General features: G+C 44.5%; 1 protein-coding gene across 4 annotated transcripts in view; it reads left to right on the top strand.

Moving 5' to 3' along the window:
- The window catches only part of aup1 (AUP1 lipid droplet regulating VLDL assembly factor), a 72,263-nt gene that overhangs the window by 38,148 nt on the left and 11,913 nt on the right, over positions 1-22,202 (top strand). For 3 of the 4 annotated variants that reach the window (XM_068028698.1, XM_068028699.1, XM_068028700.1), the window contains exons 4-9: positions 884-1,071; positions 1,669-1,741; positions 7,798-7,871; positions 14,078-14,144; positions 17,853-17,958; positions 21,397-21,552. In XM_068028698.1, coding sequence (XP_067884799.1) covers positions 884-1,071; positions 1,669-1,741; positions 7,798-7,871; positions 14,078-14,144; positions 17,853-17,958; positions 21,397-21,552 — 664 coding nt within the window. The remainder of the gene's footprint in view (positions 1-883; positions 1,072-1,668; positions 1,742-7,797; positions 7,872-14,077; positions 14,145-17,852; positions 17,959-21,396; positions 21,553-22,202) is intronic. The other variant, XM_068028701.1, reaches the window with a different exon arrangement.

Raw genomic sequence — 22,202 nt, 5'->3', positions numbered from 1 at the left:
TTAGGGATAGGCAATAAATGCTGGCTTAAATAGCGACACCCACATCCCATGAATGAAGGGAAAAAAATGGAGTTGCAAGAGGATACCCAATCTTCACCCTCTTTCAATCGTTTGAGCAGGTCAGAAGAATTTCTCCCCTCGCTCCTCAAATTAACCTGTTTTGTTTCCTGTCCCTGGAGGTCACATTATTTTGGATGGGATGAGGAATGTTTATATTGTGATACATAAGGCATCACAAAAAAAGGCTTGATGGGCTATCGTATCTTTTCTTGTCTGTCATTGTTCCTCTTGATTCTCCCTTACACTATAAAGAAGGAATATGGTTAAAAGGTGTCTACCGGTTGATTTTTTCCCCTCTGTAACAAGCTAAGAAGTGTTGAATAGTGTCTTGACATCCCTCTTTCCACCCAGCTGCATGTTTCCAGCACACTGTTTTGCCCTGATATCTCCCCACGACAGCTTGGCTGAGATGGGCAACAGTCAATTGTTTTGTTACAAAAAATGTTGGAACCTATTCTTCCCACTCTGTTGATATGTCCACCGGATACGATGAGCTAAACAAGTTTATCCAGTGAGCAACTGAGCCATGCAAATCTGGCAATTCCCACCCCCAATTACAGGTCTATGCATAATAGCCTCTTGGCAATGGTACCATACTCCAGTGGGTTCAAGAGCAAGGGGAATGAACACAGCAGTGGTTTGAAATGTAGACTGGGTAAGTCAGCATTTGGAAAAAGCATCGATTAATGCTTTGGGTTGTGACCCTTCGTTTGGCTTGCGCATTAACCTGTCGATCGGGAACAGACTCACTATTTATTTCGCAGTTGATATAAAAATCTTTGCTTAATATTCACAGTGATTTTAATTCACTCTTTGTGTTTAGCCCTTGCTAGAGGGACAGTCTGGCTTTGTGAGCTGGGCCCGCGGGTACCTGGAGCTGGGATGGATGGACAACCGGACACGCTTGACTGAGGCACTCAGACACTACAACTCCCTGGAGGTGACACACACTTTGCTGCTGTTTCCAGAGGACGAAACAACCAATGGAAAGGTTGGGCTTCTGAAATTCAGGTACAGTTCATAACTCATATCAATTCGTGATGGGGTTCAGTTAAGGAAATAGAAAAGATTTTCATTTACATAGCACCTTTTACAACCTCGGCATCCCAAAGTGCTTGACAGCCAATAAAGTAGTTTTTGAAGTGTAATGATTATTCTAATGTAAGCAATATGGCAGCCAATTTGCATGCAGCAAGCTCCCACTGTTTTGGGTGTTTGGGTAAACATTGACCAGGGCATTGGGGAGAAGGTACCTTTTCATCTTCATATAGTGCCATGGGCTCTTGAATGTCCACGTGGGACAGTAGATGGGGCCTCAGTTTAACATCTCATCTGACAGATGGCAGCTCCCTGAGTACTGCACTGGAGTGTCACCGAAATTATTTACTCAAGTCTCTGGAGTGGGACTTGAACCCGGAAACTTTCGACTCGGAAGATAGAGTGCTACCTACTGAGCCACAGGGTCCATTACTGCTATGGTTAAAGTGGACAGGAAGGAGAAAGAAATTCCAGTAAACAAATACGTGCATTTCATTATAGTGGTCGCTTGTACATTTAATGTGAACACGTAAGTGACTTCTATGTGTTTTTTTATTATTCCTGTTCTAGCTCCTGGCCTTTTACAATAGATAGCACTGTTCAACCTGTGGTGTTAAGTGTGAAGAGACCCTTCGTATCTGTGGTAAGTTATACTTGTCTATCTGTGTTAATGGAGAGGTTTCCCTTTCATACAGGGCCCTCATCCCGCCCTCGCGCATGCTCTCCCACCATTATCTGTGCACCCCACCCCCTCACCTTCCCCCCAACTCTCAGTTTGTACCGATGAAAGACATAGAGTTGCCTGGATGAGAGGAGTTTCATTCCCGTGACTGGTTGCACTGGCCATTGATTTTCTTTTAAATTATTAATGCATGCAATGTGCACACTGCTGGCGAGGCCAGCATTTATTGCCTATCCTTAATTGCCGTTAACCTGAGGGGCTTGCCAGGACTTTTTAGAGGGCAGAGACTGTGATACTCAGGCTTACACCCCAGTCTGTTCTGGGCTCGCTGAAGTCGGGTCAGATGGCAGCCGATACGTGTGCTACGATTTGCGTCAGCTGTTCTGGACTAAGCTGAGTGAAAGCCCACCAGGATTTCTCCTCCACCAAGTGAAAGTTAGAAAGTAATCATACATGGCTGTCGCGTGAGAGTGGGTTCACAGTCTAAAAGCCTGTTGGCAGCTTATTCGAGGTACTAGAGCGTTGGTGCCCATGAAACGATCCCAGCACGAGTCATTGCCTTTTGTGGATGTGGGAGCAACATGTTATAGCACCAGTTGCCTCCTGTTCTGGCTACCAGCTATTGAAAGCCTCCTTTGCGTGTTTTTGGATGCTGTATGTACTCACCCAGCTGTCTTCTGCCATGTGTTTACACAAGCCAGTTTGAACGAATGCTATTTCACTTAACAACAGATCCCATGATACTCTGATAAACTACACCCAGGGGAGAATATGGGCAGATGAGAGAGGATGGAAAAAGGTGACAGACCATTCAAGATATATTTATTTTAATCGGTCATGGAAGGACAGACCTGGTAGAAGAGAGCTGCTGCATCCTGAGATAGGCAGGTGCCTAGCCCCCAGCTGAGCACTATTTCCTGTGCGCATTGCACAATTTCTAAAACATTCTATCCATTTAAGGCATAAATTAAATTACATAACGGGAAGGTCTTACTCATCTTTAAGTTCCTGTTAAATGAGTATAGTTTGATGAGATCAGGGTTATTTACTTGTTTGTTATGTAGGTACCCATACGCAAAGACGTACTCATACATACGTGCACACATGCCTGATTGTTGGGGCAATTGGACAGAAAGTCTGTTTGCATAGAAACATAGAAAACTACAGCACAGAAGGGAGCCATTTGGCCCATGGTATCTGTGTTGACTGATAGAGCTATCCAGCCTAGAGTTATACAGCACAGAAACAGGCCCTTTGGCCCATCATGTCCATTCTGGCCATCAAGCATCTATCTATTCTAATCCCATTTTCCAGCACTTGGCCCATAGCCTTAAATGCATTGGTGTTTCAAGTGCTCATTGAAATACTGCTTAAATGTTATGAGGGTTCCTGCCTGTACCACCCCTTCAAGTAGTGTGTTCCAGATTCCAACCACCCTCTGGGTGAAAAGGTTTTCCTCAGATCTCCTCTAAACCTCCTGCCCTTTAGCTTATATCTATGCCCCCTGGTTATTGACACCTCCGCTAAGGGAAAAAGTTTCTTCCTATCTATCTATGCCCCTCATAATTTTGTATCCCTCAATCATCCCCTCAGCCTTCTCTGCTCTGAGAAAAACAACTCTAGCCTTTTCAGTCTCTCTTCATAGCTGAAATGCTCCAGCCCAGGCAGCATCCTGGTGAATCTCTTCTGCACTCTCTCCAGTGCAATCACATCCTTCCTACAGTGTGGTGACCGGAACTGTACACAGTACTCCAGCTGTGGCCGAACTAGCGTTTTATACAGCTCCGTCATAACCTCCCTGCTCTTATATTCTATGCGTTAGCTAATAAAGGTAAGTATCCCATATACCTTCCTAACTACCTTATCTACCTGAGCTGCTGTCTTCAGTGATCTATGGACAAGTACACCAAGGTCCCTCTGACCCTCTGTACTTCCTAGGGTCCTACCATCCATTGTATATTCCCTTGCCTTGTTAGCCCTCCCAAAATGCATCACCTCACACTTCTCAGGATTAAATTCCATCTGCCACCGCTCTGCCCATCTTACCAGCCCATCTATATCGTCCTGTAATCTAAGCAATCCTCTTCACTATTTACGACACCAATTTTCGTGTCATCTGTGAACTTACTGATATTACCTCCTATATTCACATCTAAATCATTAATATACACTACAAACAGCAAGGATCCCAGCACCAATCCCTGCAGTACACCACTGGTCACAGGCTTCTAATCGCAAAAACAACCCTCGACCATCACCCTCTGCCTCCTGCCACTAAGCCAATTTTGGATCCAGTTTGCCAAATTGCCCTGGATTCCATGAGCTCTTACCTTCTTAACCAATCTCCCATGCAGGACCTTATCAAAAGCCTTACTGAAGTCCATGTGGACTACATCAATTGCTTTACCCTCATCTACACACCTAGTCACCTCGAAAAATTCAATCAAATTTGTTGGACATGATCTCTCTCCCCTTGACAAAGCCATGTTGACTATCCTTGATTAATTCCTGTCTCCAAGTGGAGAATAATCCTGTCCCTCAGAATTTTTTCCAATGGTTTACCACTGAAGTTAGACACAGTGGCCTGTAACTACCTGGTTTATCCCCACTACCCTTCTTCAATAATGGTACCACATTCGCTGTCCTTCAGTCCTCTGGTATCTCTCTTGTGGCCAGAGAGAATTTGAAAATTTGTCAGAGTCCCGGCAATCTCCTCCCTTGTCTCACATAGCAGCCTGGAATTTATCCACTTTTGAGCCCACTAAAACCGCTAATACCTCCTCCCTTTCAATGTTAATTTGTTCATATATTACAATCCCCCTCCCTGATCTTTACACCCACACCGTCCTTCTCCATAGTGAACACAGATGAAAAGTAATCATTTAAAACCTCACATACGCCTTCCGGCTCCACACACAGATTGCCACTTTGGTCCCTAATGGGCCCTACTCTTTCCCTGGTTATCCTCTTGCCTTTAATATACTTATAAAACGCTTTGGGATTTTCCTTTATCTTGCCCGCCAGTGTTTTTTCATGCCCCCTCTTCACTCTCGTAATTCCTTTTTTAAGTGCACCCCCTACACTTTGTATACTCCTCTAGGGCCTCCGCTGTTTTCAGCGCTCTGAATCTGCCTTAAGCCTCCTTATTTTCCCTTATCCAATCCTCTACATCCCTTGCCTTCCAGGGTTCCCTGGACTTGTTGGCCCTTCACCTTTACGGGAACATGTTGGCCCTGAACTCTTACTATTTCCTTTTTGAATGATTCTCACTGGTCCGATGTGGACTGTTCTTCAAGTAGCTATTCCCAGTCCACTTTGGCCATATTCTGTTTTATTATATTGAAATCGGCCTTCCCCTAATTCAGTACTTTTATTTCCGGTCCTTTTCCATAACTACCTTAAATCTTAGAGTTATGGTCACTATCCCCAAAATGTTCCCCCACTGACACTTCTATCACTTGTCCGGCTTCATTCCCTAAGATTAAGTCCGGTACCACCCCCTTCTCTTGTAGGACTTTCTACGTGCTGGCTCAAAAAGCTCTCCTGTATGCATTTTAAGAATTCCGCCCCCTTTAAGCCTTTTGCACTAAGACTATCCCAGTTAATATTGGGTAAGTTGAAATCCCCTGCTATTATTACCCTGTTATTTTTACACCTCTCTGAGATTTTCCCACATATCTGCTCCTCTATCTCTCCCTGACTGTTTGTTTGGCGGCCTGTGGTGCACTCCTAGCAAAGTGATTGCCCCTTTTTGTTTTTAAGTTCTACCCATATTACCTCATTTGAGGAACCTTCTAAGAGATCATCCCTCCTTACTACAGTAATTGACTCCTTGATTAATAGTGCAATGCCACCTCCTCTTTTACAACCCCCCCCCCTCCACCCTGTCACGCCTGAAGATTCTATAACCTGGAATATTGAGCTGCCAGTCCTGCCCTTCCCTCAACCATGTCTCTGTGACAGCAATAATATTCTGTTCCCATGCGTTAATCAACGCCCTCAATTCATCTGCCTTTTAAGACTCCTTGCATTAAAATAGATACAATCCAGCCTTGCATTATTCCTTTGGGCCTTAACAGGTCTATATTTGCTCTGCCTTCCAGACTGACTTAGTTTCTCTTCTATATTTGGCTGCGCATCACCCCCTACTGTACTCCACTCTGTATCCCATACCCCTGCCAAATTAATTTAACGCCCCCCCCCCCCCCCCCCCCACCCAACAGCACTAGCAATCCTCCCTGCAAGAATGTTGGTCCCTTTCTGGTTCGGGTGCAACCTGTCTGACTTGTACAGGTCCCACCTTCGCCAGAAACAGACTCTGATCCAGGAAACTAAAGCCCTCCCTCCTGCACCATCTCTTCAGCCACACATTAATCTGCTCTGTCCTCCTATTCCTATGCTCACTAGCATGTGGCACTGGGAGTAATCCAGAGATTTCAATCTTTGAGGTTGACTTTTGAGTCTGAGACTTTTTAATCTGCTACCTAGCTCCCTAAATTCTCCTTAATCCCACTTTCCAGCTCTTGGTCAGTAGCCCTGTAGATAATAGTTGTTCAAGTGCAGTTCTAAGTATTTTTTTAAATGCGATGAGGGTTTCTGTCTCAACTGCCTTTTCAGGCAGTGATTTCCAGACTCCCATGTGTATTGGTGCCATTTGGCCTGGAGTAACTCTCCCTGTGGCAAAATCACAGAGAGGAGTAAGTGAAAGAGCAGCTCCCCATAGAAATACAATTGTGATGAGAAACTGAGGTCTGGGATCAGGTAAGAACAGCATGTGCTTGACTGCAAGTCGCTCCTTCCCCAGGGTGAAATAGTCAGCCTTGTGTACCAGAGGGCTGGGAGATTTCCAGAGGCCGATATTAAGAAAATAACACAGCGAAAGTGTTGTTGCGAAACAGAAATGGAATTCTGGCTTTTATACCTAGAGGATCAGAATACGAGGGAGTAGAAGTCGTGCTTCAACTATTTTTTGAAAAAGAAATCTCTGGTTAGACCACGCCTGGAGTACTGCGAGCAGTTCTGGGCACCACACCTTAGGAAGCATATATTGGCCTTGGAGGGGATGCAGTGTAGATTGACCAGTATGATATCTGGAGTCCAAGGGTTAAATTACAGTGAGGGGTTGCACCAAGTAGGGTTGTATTCCCTAGAATTTGGAAGATTAAGCAGAGGTTTGATCGAAGTTTTCAAGCTAATAAGGAACAGATGGGGTAATGGAGAGAAAATATTTGTGCTGGTTAGCAAGTCTGAGACTAGGGGGTGTAATTTAAAAATTAGAGCCAGACCCCTCAGGAGTGAAATTAGGAAACACTTCGACACACAAAGGGTGGTAGAAGTTTGGAATTCTCTTCTACAAATGGCTGTTGATGCTAGATCAATTGTTGATTTTAAAACTGATAATTGATTGACTTTTGTTAAAGGTATGAAGGGATATGGGACAAAGGTGGCTACATGGACATGGGTCACAGATCAGCCATGATCTCATTAAATGACGGAACAGACTCGAAGGACTAAATGACCTATTTCTGTCCCTATGAGAGAAATTAGGATCATAAAGCACAGGAGGCCATTCAACCCATTGTGCCCATGCCAATGATTAGTCCATCAAAGTACACCCCTCTTCCCTTCATGATTTCTAATTGGATTTTGATTAATTCCAGTGCCTAGTTTTATTTGCCATACCCCAGTTTTCCAAAAAAATTATCATTTTTGGAGTTGGGACCTTCAAGAGTGGAAGGGACAAAATTGGGGCAAGCAAATAGAAAACCAAATCCAGGGAAGGGCAGCCTAGAAATAGACATTTTATGTGAGTTCTGACCCATTCAAAAACATGAGGTTTGTTCCCATTGTCCTTATTCATGGGGAACAAGATGGGATTTGTAATGGAATTCTGCATGGTCATGTCCTTCTTACCACTTGCCCTGGTTCCCAGTTGTGCTTTCCAGCCTTGGTATGGTAACAAAAGGATTCTCACTTGTGAAAGTTATACTATTTTCTTTCCCCCATTTCTCCCCTAGAATGTCGTCGAGTCCTCTTGGGTTACCGAGCTGCTGTGGATGTTTTTTATTCCCTTCACCGTATACCAAGTAAGGTAGTAACTGTCGCTAACTATCACTGGGGGTACAATCGGTAAGGTTGAGTGAACTTGCTCGTGTTTGGCTGACTCCTTTATAAGATAAGCCCGTTTTCCCCCCACCCCAGTCCCATTTCCACATTGCGTGTGCGAATGCAGTGTTCCATGTTAATGTTGCACGCAGTGCTGCTGTGCTTCTTGGTCCCTCGTTGGTTTGATAATTCAAAGTTGATTACTTTGTTTTTTTTATAATCTGTTTTTGAGTTTTGGCAGAGTGGCCTATTTCTATGTCATAACTGTGATGTAATAACTTAGAACGTATATGGGAGAAGGCCATTCTGCCTATCTTGCTCCCTCTGTCCATGTATTTTCTTGTGACTGTGCCAACACCACTATTTCCACAACTCCATCCCTTTTCCCAACAGCTATTGATCTAGCTCCTTTATGAAGATACTGATTTAACCCCTAAATAACTCCCTTCTCTAGGTTTAGAGGGGTTGGGGAGGTGTTGGATCTGTTCCACTAACTTGTGGGTGAAGCTGGCAGTGTGACTAATGAATCTTTCTGCATTTGACTAATTCATGCCCAAAGCTAAATTATGTTGAAAATGTTGGCTGGAGAGAGGGGTGTGTGAAATTTTACTTGGCCACTTAATGTTGTAAGCAAATATTCCTATCTAACTTTTTAAAAAAAATTTATCCTCAAAGGAAAAAGTAAATTTGATGCTATTATTCAGCTACAGTAACCTAGTGGTTATGATGCTGGACTGGCAAGCCGGAGGTTGCAAATTTAAAGTCCCACGTGGCAAGTTGTGAAACTGACTTGGGAACAGACAAAGACCATTCAGTCCCTCGGGCCTGCTGCACCATTCAATTAGAACATAGGAAGAGGCCGTTCGGACCTGTTCTGCCAACTCCATGATTGTGGCTGATCTGCACATCACCTTCAATAATGTGTTGCCTTATATAAGGACGTGACCATGAAGGCTGCTGGATTATTGTAGAAGACTGACTGGCTCACCAATGTCCTTCAGGGTTAGGAACCAGATCACCCCTACCCAAACTCCAGTCCCGTACAGCGTGGCTGACTCTTTATGCCCTCAACTAGAGCAATAAATAATACTGCCTTGTCAAAATCAAATTAGCTTGATTCAGTAGTAGCACTCTTGCCTCTCAGTCAAGGTTATGGGTTCAAGTCTAATGGCAGGAGTTGAGCATGTTGATGCTGCACCTGACATTGCACTGCCAGGGATATCATCTCTGGAGGCTGCATCTTCCCTCTCAAGTGGTGCAAAAGAGCAAGCAGTTCTCCTTGACTCTTGGTCAATCCTCCTCCCTCAAACGAACACCAAAAACAGATCAACTAGTTCATCTCATTAATATAATAAAAGCAAAATACTGCGGATGCTGGAAATCTGAAATAAAAACAAGAAATGCTGGAAATACTCAGCAGGTCTGGCAGCATCTGTGGAGAGAGAAGCAGAGTTAACGTTTCAAGTCAATGAACCTTCTTCAGAACTGACAAATATTAGAAATGTAAAAGGTTTTAAGCAAGTAAAGTGGGGGGGCAAGAGCTAACAAGAGGTGTTGATCGGACAAGGTCACAGAGAATAGCTGACCAGACGATCATGGAACAAAGGCAAACGGTATGTTAGTGGTGTGCTGAAAGACACGTTAGTACAGAGAGGGTGTGAATTGATTGTAAAGCACAAAGCACTCCAAGCACAAAAATTTAAAAAAACAATAATTTAAAAAAAAACAGTGGGTAGGCACAGTAGAAGCAAACTTTTTTAAAAAACTAAAATAACATAACAAATAAAAAGGAGAAAAAAGAAAAAATGAAAAAAATAAGTGAACATAAAAAGGGGGGTGGGGGGGCGGGTGCTGTCAAACTCTGAAATTATTGAACTCAGTGTTCAGTCTGGCAGGCTGTAGCGTGCCTAATCAGTAAATGAGATGCAATTTCGCGAGCTTGCATTGATGTTCACTGGAACACTGCAGCAATCTCAGGACAGAGATGTGAGCGTGAGAGTGGGGTGGTGGTGGGGGGCGCGGGTAGCGCGGTGTTGAAATAGCCAGCAACTGGAAGCTCGGGGTCATGCTTAAGGACTGAGGGGAGATGTTCCGCAAAGTGGTCACCCAATCTGTGTTTGGTCTCCCCAATGTAGAGGAGACCACATTGTGAGCAGCGAATACAGTATACTGCATTGAAAGAGGTACAAGTAAATCGCTGCTTCACCTGAAAGGAGTTGATGCTGCACCTGACATTGCACTGCCAGGGATATCATCTCTGGAGGCTGCATCTTGCCCCTCAAGTGGTGCAAAAGAGTAAGCAGTTCTCCTTGACTGTTGGTCAATCCTCCTCCCTCAAACGGACACCAAAAACAGATCAAATAGTTCATCTCATTAATATAATAAAAGCCTTTGGGCCTTGGATAGTGAGGGGAGAGGAGGTAAATGGGCATGTATTACACCTCCTGCGATTATAGGGGAAGGTACTGTGGGAAGGGGACGAGGTGATGGGGGTAATGGAGGAGTGGACCAGGGTGTCATGGTGGGAACGATCCCTTCAGAATGCTGACAGGGGAAGGGAGGGGAAGATGCGTTTGGTAGTGGCATCACGCTGGATGTGGCGGAGGATGATCGTTTGGATCTGGAGGCTGGTGGGGTGGAAAGTGAGGACAAGGGGAACCCTGTCGCGATTGTGGGACGGAGGGAAAGGGGTGAGGGTAGAGGTGCAGGAAATGGGCCTGACACTGTTGACGGCCCTGTCAACCACAGTGGGAGGGAATCCTCGGTTGGGGAAAAGGAAGACATATCGGAAGCGCTGTTCTGGAAGGTAGCATCATCAGAGCAGATGCGTCAGAGACGGAGAAACTGGGAGAATGAAATGGAGTCCTTACAGGAGGCAGGGTATGAAGAAGTGTAGTCGAGGTAGCTGTGGGAGTCGGTGGGCTTATAATGAATATTAGTAGACAACCTATCCCCAGAGATGGAGACAGAGAAGTCGAGGTAGGGAAGGGAAGTGTCGGAGATGGATCATATGAAGGTGAGAGAAGGGTGGAAATTAGAAGCAAAGTTGATAAAGTTTTCTAGTTCCGGGCGGGAGCAGGAAATGGCACCAGTACAGTCACCAATGTGCTGAAAAAAGAGTTGGGGGAGTGGGACTGAGTGGGACTGGAACAAGCAATGTTCAACACATCCCACAAAAAGACAGGCATAGCTAGGACCCATGCGGATACCCATAGCAACACCTTTTACATGAAGTGAGTGGAGTTGAAGGAGAAGTTGTTCAATGTGAGAACAAGTTCAGCCAGGCAGAGGAGGGTGGTGGATGGGGACTGGTTGGGCCTCTGTTCAAAGTTCATCTCATTGCTGTTTTGTGGGACCTGGATAAGTACTTAATTGGCTGTAACATCCTGAAGGTGTTAAAATGCAAGTTATTTTCCTGTTATAGAATTTGTTTGATTTCCACCCCACCCCCCACATCACTCACTTATGCATTTAGGAAATGGAAAAAGATAATATGCAGTAATACCTACCCCAAATGGACTGCAGCGGTTCAAGAAGGCAGCTCACGACCACCTTCTCAAGGGCAATTACGGATGGGCAATAAATGCTGGCCTGGCCAGCGACGCCCACATCCCATGAATGAATTTTTAAAAAAAATACAAGTTTGAAGGATTAATTTTCTTGCTTCTCTGTTTGAAAACGGGAAGCAAATGCCTGTAACTTTCTGACATTCTCCCTCTCCTGCAGACAGTGACTAACCTGGGGTACCAGATCACCAGTGTCAAATGTCCTTTTGTGTCTCTGCCAATTGACAATTTATGTCTTGGACCTGCTCTTTACTGCACAGAAGGAGGCTATTCAACTCCTGACGTCTGTTCTGGCAACACTGCAAAATTAATCCCACTGCCCTGCTCTCTCCTTATAGCTTTACCTCACTCTGCTGCAATAGAAACATAGAAAATAGGAGCAGAAGGAGGCCATTCGGCCCTTCGAGCCTGCTCTGCCATTCATTATAATCATGGCTGATCATCCAACTCAGTAACCTGTTCCCGCTTTCGCCCCATATCCTTTGATCCCTTTAGACCCGAGCAATATCTAACTCTTTCTTGAAAACATAAAATGTTTTGGCCTCAACTGCTTTCTCTGGTAGCAAATTCCACAGGCTCACCACTCTCTGGGTGAAGAAATTTCTCCTCATCTCAGTCCTGAAAGGTTTACCCCATATCATTAGACTATGACCCCTGGTTCTGGACTCCTCCACCATCGGGAACATCCTTCCTGCATCTACCCTGTCAAGTCCTATTAGAATTTTATAGGTTTCTATGAGATCCACCCTCACTGTTCTGAACTCCAGCGAATATAATCCGACTCAATCTCACCTCATACATCAGACCCGCCATCCCAGGAATCAGTCTGGTAATCCTTCGTTGCACTCCCTCTGTAGCAAGAACATCCTTCCTCAGATAAGGAGACCAAAACTGCACACAATATTCCAGGTGTGGCCTCACCAAGGCCCTGTATAATTGCAGCAAGACATCCCTGCTCCTGTACTCAAATCCTCTCGCTATGAAGGCCAACATACAATTTGCCTTTTTTACCGCCTGTTGCACCTGCATGCTTACCTTCAGCGACTGGTGTAAATGAACACCCAGGTCTTGCTGCATATTCCCCTCTTTCAATTTATAGCCGTTCAGATAATCTGCCTTCCTGTTTTTGCTACCAAAGTGGATAACCTCGCATTTATCCACATTATACTGCATCTGCCATGCGTTAGCCCACTTGCTCAACTTGTCCAAATCACCCTGAAGCCTTTCTGCATCCTCCTCACAACTCACCCTCCCACCCAGTTTTGTGTCATCTGCAAATTTGGAGATATTACATTTAGTTCCCTCATCTAAATCATTAATGTATATTGTGAATAGCCAGGGTCCTAGCACTGATCCCAGCAGTACCCCACTAGTCACTGCCTACCATTTGGAAAAAGATCCATCTATCCCTACTCTTTGTTTCCTGTCTGCCAACCAGTTTTCAATCTGTCGGAATACACTACCCCCAATCCCATGCATTTAATTTTACATGCTAATCTCTTATGTGGGACTTTGTCGAAAGCCTTCTGAAAGTCCAAAGAAACCACATCCACTGGCTCCCCCTTATCAACTCTAAAAGTTACATCCTCGAAGAATTCTAGTAGATTTGTCAAAGCATGATTTCCCTTTCGTAAATCCATGCTGACTCTGTCCGATTCTACCACTGTTCTCTAAGTGCTCTGCTATAAAATCTTTGACAATGGACTCTAGAATTTTCCCCACTACCGAGGTCAAGCTGACTGGTCTATAATTCCCTGTTTTCTCTCTACCCATATAAGATCCTGAGGGGTCTTGGCAGGGTCGATGTGGAAAGGATATTTCCCCTTGTGGGAGAATCTAGAACTGGGGATCTCTGTTTAAAAATAAGGGGTCGCCCATTTAAGACAGAGATGATGGGAAATTTTTTCTCTGAGGGTCGCGAGTCTTTGGAATTCTCCTCCTCAAAAGGTGGTGGAAGCAGAGTCTTTGAATATTTTTAAGGCAGAGATAGATAGATTCCTGATAAGCAAGGGGCTGGAAGGTTATCCGGTTGGGTCGACATGTGGAGTAATCAGTTCAGCCATGAAAATATTGAATGGCGGAGCAGGCTCGAAGAACTGAGTGGCCTGCTCCTGCTCACAATTCATATGTTCGTACGTATTAAACTGCATCTGCCACCTGTCTGCCCATTCCACCAGTGTTTATGAAGTCGCAGTTCGATAGTGAGTGATGACAAGTTATTTCTGGCATGAGTGGGTGTTATAGTCCAGTGCTCACTGTCTCGTGTAGACTTTGCAGCCGAGTTCAGTGGCAGCAGTTGGAAGTAGGAACCTTGTCTGTCTTTCCCTCTCCCAGGACACGAGGCCAATTATAAAAGCTCTGTGGCTGAAATCAGCTAAAATGGTGTCAGTCAAAACTGTGACCACCTTCGTCGATGTGCCTCAGGTCCTCACCCAAGCAGCACACAACCTGTCATTAATTTAATCTTCGTTTGCAGAACTATCCAAAATTAATTTTGGGAATAAGCAGCCTTGGGAATACCGGCAAAGTATTTTGGCTTGGAAAGTCAACTTTGTATGAATGCCATTGTAACTTGCTGCCATGTTCCTATCCTTCCTTATCGTTGTGTGTTTCTTGGTTTTTGTAGGTGGCTGCCCAGCATGTCCCAAATGGATGAAGAGTCAGAGGAAGAATTTGCAGTCAGAGTCCAGGAGGTAAGTTCCTTGGCAATCGGTATATTCTACCAGGAGCACTAGCATTGAAATATTGCCCCCAAATTACAGCAGTGGTCACAACTTTAACTTTCAACTTTGGGAACTGAAATGTGTTGGATAAATCTTTATCCTTTCCAATAAAATTTGAAACGTTGATACCAATACATATGACAATTAAATACATTTATTACTGTTTCAAAACATTCATTTTAGAACTACATACAGAGTAGTACATGCAGTCCTATGCCTAAAACTTGTATGTAAAGAACTTTGTGTGAATTGTGAGTGATGCCTGTCCAGGCCAAGTTTGTGTTACTGAGCCATAAAGGTAGCTAAAGGTCCTATTGAGTTTTTCTTCATATTGTTTATTCTATGATTTCAAAAAAGAACTTTCATTGGCCAATTCTTGCTGAGTTTTAACTTTGGATGTTTTATGACCCTTAGATTGCTGTGATTGCAAAGATAAGGGACTTATCCTGGTCAATATCTTGTTGCACTGTCAAAGGTCTCATCCTTCAGCGATCTTTATTCCTATTTTTGTTATTTCCGAAATACGGCTTTTGTTCTGGAGCATCAGGATGATGAGATTTCCCATCATACCATTTAAATCTATTCTGACTTTAACTGTAATTAGCTGCTCTCTCTTTATTCACTGTCACTAAAAGTAGCGATGCATATTAATGAGGCCATAAAAGACAGACAAAGCATTAGGATTCATTTCTAGAGAGAGAGAATTGAAAAACAAGGAGGTATGTTAAACTTGTATAGAACCTTGGTTAATGCACAGTTCTGATCTCTATTTTATAAACAGGGCATAGAGATACTGGAGAAGGTGCCAAAAAGATTTGCTCGGATGATACTAGAACTAAGAGGTTATGAGCATCAGGAAAATTTGAACAGGTTGGACTCTTTTCTCTAGAAAAAGAGAAGATTGAGGAATGACCTGATAGAGGTCTTTAATAGACATAGAGAAAATATTTCCACTTGCGAGTGAGACCAGAATTAGCAGCCATAAATATAAGATAATGACTAATAAATCCAATAGCAAATTTAGGAGAAACTTGTTTGACGAGAGAGTGGTTAGAATGTGGAACTTGCTACAACGTGGAGTAGTTGCTGTGATAAACATAGCTGCATTTGAAGCGATTAGCATTGATGCATTTAAGGGGTAGCGTGATAAGCACATGAGGGAGAAAGGGTATTGAAGGATATATGTTGATGGGGTGAGAGGAAGTAAGGTGGATGGAGACTCGTGTGGTGCTTAAACACCATGGATCTGTTGGGCCAAATGGCCTGTTTCTGTGCTGAAATTCCTTTCCAATACTTTGTAGTCAATATCTACACCTTCTACTTTATTATCTCTTGCCCCACCCCCGCTTTACTTGCTTAAAACCTTCCACATTTCTAATATTGCTAGTTCTGGAGAAGGTTCACTGACCTGAAACGTTAACTCTGCTTCTCTGTTTTACTAGAATGATACCAGGGATAAGGGACTTCTGTTATGCGGAGAGACTGCAGAAGCTGAGGTCGTTCTCCTTTTTTAAAAGTGTCTTTTGTGTAGTGTCTTTCACAACCTCATGGCATCCCGAAGCACTTTGCAGCCCATGAATTGCTCTGGACACTAATTCAGAGGCATGGCAGCCAAGTTCCCACAAACAGCAATATGATAACCACATAATCTGTTTCTGCGATGCTGATTGAGGGATAAATATTGGCCAGGGCACTGGGAATAACTCTCCTGCTCCTCTTTGACGTTGTGTCCGCATTTTTTTTTAAATCATTCGTGGGATGTGGGTGTTGCTGGTTAGGCCAGCAGTTATTGCCCATCCCTAATTGCCCTTGAGAAGGTGGTGGTGAGCTGCCTTCTTGAACACATGCAGTTCATGGGGTGTAGGTACACCGACAGTGCAGTTAGAGACATAGGCATAGAAAATAGGAGCAGGAGTAGGCCATTCAGCCCTTCGGGCCTGCTCCGCCATTCAAAAAAGATCATGGCTGATCATCTAATTCAGTACCCTGTTCCTGCTTGCTCCCCATATCCCTTGATCCCTTTGGCATTAAGAAATATATCTATCTCCTTCTTGAATATATTTAATGATTTGGCCTCAACTGCCATCTGCGGTAGAGAATTCCACAGGTTTACCACCCTCTGAGTGAAGAAATTTCTCCTCATCTCGGTTCTAAATGGCATACCCTGTATCCTGTGACTGTGACCACTGGTTCTGGACTCCCCAACCATCGGGAACATCCTCCCTGCATTTAGCCTGTCTCGTCCTGTTAGAATTTTATAGGTTTCTGTGAGATCCCCTGTCATTCTTCTGAACGCTAGTGAATATAGGCCTAGTCGACCCAATCTCTCCTCATACATCAATCCTGCCATCCCAGGAATCAGTCTAGTAAATCATCTTTGCACTCCCTCCAAGGCGAGAACATCCTTCCTCAGATAAGGAGACCAAAACTGCACACAATACTCCAGATGTGGTCTCAACAAGGCCCTGTATAACTGCAGTAAGATATCCTTGCTCCTGTACTCAAATTGACATCCAACAACCACAACCATCTTCTTTTGTGCTCGGTATGACTCCAACCAGCGGAGAGTTTTCCGCCTGATTCCCATTGACTCCAGTTTTACTTGGGCTCCTTGATGCCATACTCGGTCAGATGCTGCCTTGATGTCAAGGGCAGTCACTCTCACCTCACCTCTTGAGTGCAGCTGTTTTTGTCCATGTTTGGACCAAGACTGTAATGAGATCAGGAGCTGAGTGGCCCTGGCGGACCTCAGGAGGAGGCCAAGATGGCTCATCCTCTCAACACTTCTGGCTGAAGATGGATGCACGTGCTTGAGCCTTTTCTTTTGAACTGATGCGCTGGGCTTTCCCATCGTTGAGGATGGGGATATTTGTGCACCCGCCTCCTCCTGTCACTTAAATGTCCACCACCATTCATGACTGGATGTGACAGAACTGCAGAGCTTAGATATGATCTATTGTGAGATTGTTTAGCCCTGTTTATTGCATGCTGCTTCCACTGTTTGGCGTGCAAGTAGTCCTGTGTTGTAGCTTCACCAAGCTGACACCTCATTTTTAGGTATGTCTGCTGCTGCTCCGGGCATGCCCTCCTGCACTCTTCGTTGAACATGAGAGCAGATGGGGCCTCAGCGGTTTAACTTGGAGCAGAGAAGGTTAAGAGAAGATTTGATAGGGGTATTCAAAATTATGAATGGCTTTGATCAAGTAAATAAGGAGAAACTGTTGCCAATGGCAGTAGGATTGGTAACCAGAGGACACGGATTTAAGGTAATTGGCAAAAGAACCAGAGGGCAAAAAAGAATTCATACAGAAAGTTGGGATCTGGAATGCACTGCCTTTAAGGATGGTGGAAGCAGATTCAATAGTAACTTTCAATAGAGAATTGGATAAGTTCTTGAAGGGAAAAAATGTCAGGGCTTTGGAGAAGGAGCAGGGGAGTGGGACTAATTGGAGAGCTCTTGCAGAGAGTAGAGGCTTTATAGGCTGAATGGCTTCCTTTTTTGCTTTAATTATTCTGCGATTCTAGTGTACGTTGTTGTCTGCTGTCTTTTTCATTTTCAGCTTCCTTTCCGGGATGTAGAGTTGATTCGACAGCGGTTTAATACGGAGTCTTATCACCATTACTCACATCATTGTCATCTATATTTCTCCAGGTCTGATTACAATTTTCTTTTGTTAGCATTTAGCTACAGAACTCGGCGTTGTTTCGACTCAGCATACCAAGTCTGATAAAGTGGAATACCTCAAAAGAATGAAGCACATGGCACCACAAGCGGCCAGCTCAGGTCAGGGTTGCATTCAGGCTGCTTGTATCAATTCGTGACCGTTTCATTTTTTTTTTTATTCATTCATGGGATGTGTGGGCTTTGCTGACCAGGCCAGCATTTATTGCCCATCCCTAATTGCCCTTGAGGAGGTAGTGGTGAGCTGCCTTCTTGAACCGCTGCTGTCCATGTGGGGTAGGTACACCCACAGTGTTGTTAGGAAGGGAGTTCCAGGACTTTGACCCAGCGACAGTGAAGGAATGGCGAAATAGTTCCAAGTCAGGATGGTGTGTGACTTGGAGGGGAACTTGCAGGTGGTGGTGTTCCCATGCATTTGCTGCCCTTGTCCTTCTGGTTGGTAGAGGTCGCGAGTTTGGAAGGTGCTGTCTAAGGAGCCTTAGTGCGTTTCTGCAGTGTATCTTGTAGATGGTACACACTGTTGCCACTGTGCGTCGGTGGTGGAGGGAGTGAATGTTTGTGGATGGTGTGCCAATCAAGCGGGCTGCTTTGTCCTGGATGGTGTCGAGTTTCTTGAGTGTTGGAGCTGCACCCATCCAGGCAAGTGGAGAGTATTCCATCACACTCCTGACTTGTGCCTTGTAGATGGTGGACAGGCTTTGTGGAGTTACTCGCTGCAGGATTCCTAGCCTCTGACTTGCTCTTGTAGCCACCGTATTTATATGGCTACTCCAGTTCAGTTTCTGGTCAATAGTAGCCCCTAGGATGTTGATGGTGCGGAATTCAGCAATGGTAATGCCATTGAATGTCGAGGGGAGATGGTTAGATTCTCTCTTGTTGAAGATGTTGTATGTTACAAATAGATGTCATAACAAGATTGAGATGTAAACCTGCAGCATTCAAAATAAGGTATGCTAATGCAGGAGAGGTAATTTAATCGGAGGGTATAGAAACATAGGAGCAGGAATAGACCATTTAGCCCCTCGAGCCTGTTCCACATTAAAATGAGATCAGAGCTGAATTGTGACCTAACTTCATATACCCGCTTTACTCCATAAAAATCCATCGATCTCAGATTTAAAATTAAAAATGTATTAACTGCTGTATGCAGCAGAGAGTTCCAAACTTCTACCACCCTGAGTATCAGTAGAACGATTAATCAATCGGTGCGCTAACAGAAATCAGAGCTGGCTGTACCAGTTTGCCTGGTAGACTAGAATTTAAATACCTTTGTTTCACTGTCACCAGACTGATATGGATAAGGAAAGACATTTGACTTATTAAAGCTCCTTCATCCACAAAGATGCTGAAGTTTGTCTGTTTTCCCTTCCCCCACTCCTCCTGCGCAGCATCCACCTGTTAAATGATTCCAAGGTTTTCACCTGCACTGCCATAATCCTGGTCATTCATGCTTTGTGTGAACAACCTGCTTTTCACTAGTTTGAGCCAGTGTCCTTTGTCCCAATGGTACAATTTAGTTTGAAGTAGTTTTCCAGATCAAAGTTTTCCTATATATCACTTTGACATCCTCTCTCTGCCAACCTCCTGTACAGGTTGACGTTCTCATGGATTTCTTCATCTCCAAGGTAGTGATCATCCGTTCAATGGCCTCTGCTCCTTCCCACTGTCCCATCTATCCTTTTGCCATCTCCAAGCTCAACTCATCCTTTCCACCTATCTCTTCTCCCCTGACTCCAAATCTTACTTGCCTTCTTGACCCTCATTTTAGCCAAAATTGAGCACACCTCTTTCAAAACTATCAACCCCCTCGAACCCTCTGTCCATGAATGCCATATTCCAAGTTCTTTGCACCTTGTCACCTTCCAGCTCTGTGCCCACCTCCCACAACTTTCTGTTTGAATTCTTCCCATTGGATTATTGTGTCTCCCACACCATGGAAATGTGCCTAACCAAAGACATAAACGACATTGTCTGTGACTAACACTGTGACCCTGGTGTATTATTCCTCTTCACTCACTGCAGGCTTGGACAACTGATCATCCAATCCTCCTTTACAACAGCTACTCCATTGTCAACTCAGTGGGGCTGCCTTTGTTTGCTTCTGCTCTTGGCTATCTGATTGCTGCTTCGGCATCCAGTTCAATGGCTGCTTTTCCAATCACTGCAGTGTCACCAGCAAGGATCTATCCTTGACTCTCCCTCCTCTTATCTACATATGAAATTAGTGAAATTATCTGAAGCCATGGGGCCTGGCTTCTCACATGTACTGCTGAAATGCAACCACACCTCTCCATGGCCTCTGCTGTCCGACTGCTGGATTTACATCCAGTCTTGGATGAGTTGCAAATTCCTGTAACTGAACACTGGGAAAACCAAAGCCATGATTAATGGCCTCCACCACGAGATACATACCCTCCACACTGATTCTAATCCCCCCCCTTTTGGCCACTGTCTTAGACTATTTGCAACCTCAGTGTCCTGCTCAGCCCTGGGATGAGTTTCTGATCCTATGTCCTGTCGTCGTAAAGGCTGACTGCTTCCACCTCCATGATATTGCCCTGCTTCCACGCATCAGCTGCTGAAATGCAGAATTGTGCATTTGTCACCTCCAGGCTCACATTTGCTTCAATATTCTGTTGGGTGATTTCCTATTCTCCACCCTCAGCCGAGACTCTACTGCCCATGTCCTATCCTGCGCTGTAGTACTCGACCATCACGCCAGTCCTCACTGACCTACATTGGCTCACAGTCCCACGATACTTCGAGCCTGCTCTGCCATTCAATAGGATCATGGCTGATCTGGTTGTAACCTTGACTCTACATTCCCACCTACCCCCGATAACCTTTCACCCCTTGCTTATCAAGAATTTATCTTCCTCTGCCTTAAAAATATTTAAAGACACTACTTCCACTTGCCTTTTGAGGAAGAGAGTTCCAAAGACACATGATCCTCAGAGAAAAAAATTCTCCCTTATTTTTAAATAGTTCTAGATTCTCTCACAAGGGGAAATACCCTTTCACATCCACCCTGTCAAGACCCCTCAGAACGTTTATATGTTTCAATCAAGTCGCAGCTTGCTCTTCGAAACTCCAGCGGATATGAGCCTAGCCTGTCCAACCTTTTCTCAGAGCACAACCTGCTCATTCCAGGTTTTAGTCTAGTACTCTAGACCACTCAGTTTTACAGGGATGGGCAATAAATGCTGGTCTTGCCAGCAATGCCCACATCCAAAGAACAAATTTTTTAAAAACTAGCAACAGTGCTTTCAGTTGCCTAGATCCTTCTGTAGAGCCCCCTCTGCAACTTTCAAACCCTTTAGGTTGCCCTTCCTTGGCTTGTGGTCCATTTCTCTTATGCCTGTATGAAATTCCTTGGGCTCTGTTAAAGGCAACATGAAAGTAGCAGTACCTTGATTTGTAATGTAGAAAATGCTAGGAGGTTAGATGTATTGGCACTGAGCGCAGTGGAATGGAGGAGAATTGGGTGTAAATGGGGGAGAGAACTGAAGTTGGAAGCTTTGATCATTTTTGTTTCAACAGCGAACAGTCAGCCTTCTGGAGCTCGAGCTCGGACCTTCCTCCCAGGCCTCAGCGTTAGCAGTTTGTCAGCAGAGGATATTCGGATCACAGGAATGGCAAAGCAGGTCAAAGAGGTGCTGCCTCACATCCCACTCAGTGTCATTAAGATGGATTTAGGTAGGATGTCTGTTTTTTTGCCCCCTTGCCACAATTTCTTTTGCACTATCCTCATCCCCATATTATTTTTCCCCTCTTCCCCATGCCTCAGAAGGGAGAATATGGTAGAGGCAGCCACTAGCTACTTTTCCATAACGATTGAAGACTAGTGCCATTTGATTGGCTGTTTGCTGTCTTTCCCCAGTTTATCTCTCTCTTGTCTGATCCTGCTCCGGTTGAGTATAACTGATGACAGCTATCATTCTGGTACCTCACCCATGTGGCCGTTCTTCATGTGTGATGCTAGGCAGTGAGTGTTGCTGGGCTGTTTGACCACTGGGGGCATCCGAGCCCTGACCGATTAGGGACTGAACCGCAGCCTGCGTTTTAAACCATTGGATTAACCGGCCACTTACTTAATTAATACTGTGTGCAAATCGGCAGCTGCGAGTGACCTTTGGGATGTGTTGAGAGTATATGAAAGGGGCACAGTAGTGTAGTGTAATGTTACTGGACTAGTAATCTGGAGGCTTGGACTAATGATCCACAGACACCTGTTCAAACCCTATCATGGCAACTGAGGAATTTAAATTCAATTAAATAACTCTGGAATAAAGTATCAGTAATGATCATGAAACTACCAGATTGTCGTAAAAACCCATCTGGTTCAC

The sequence above is a fragment of the Heterodontus francisci genome, chromosome 1, assembly GCF_036365525.1.
Source record: "Heterodontus francisci isolate sHetFra1 chromosome 1, sHetFra1.hap1, whole genome shotgun sequence".
NCBI lineage: Eukaryota > Metazoa > Chordata > Chondrichthyes > Heterodontiformes > Heterodontidae > Heterodontus > Heterodontus francisci.
This window is presented reverse-complemented; position numbering and strand designations above follow the sequence as displayed.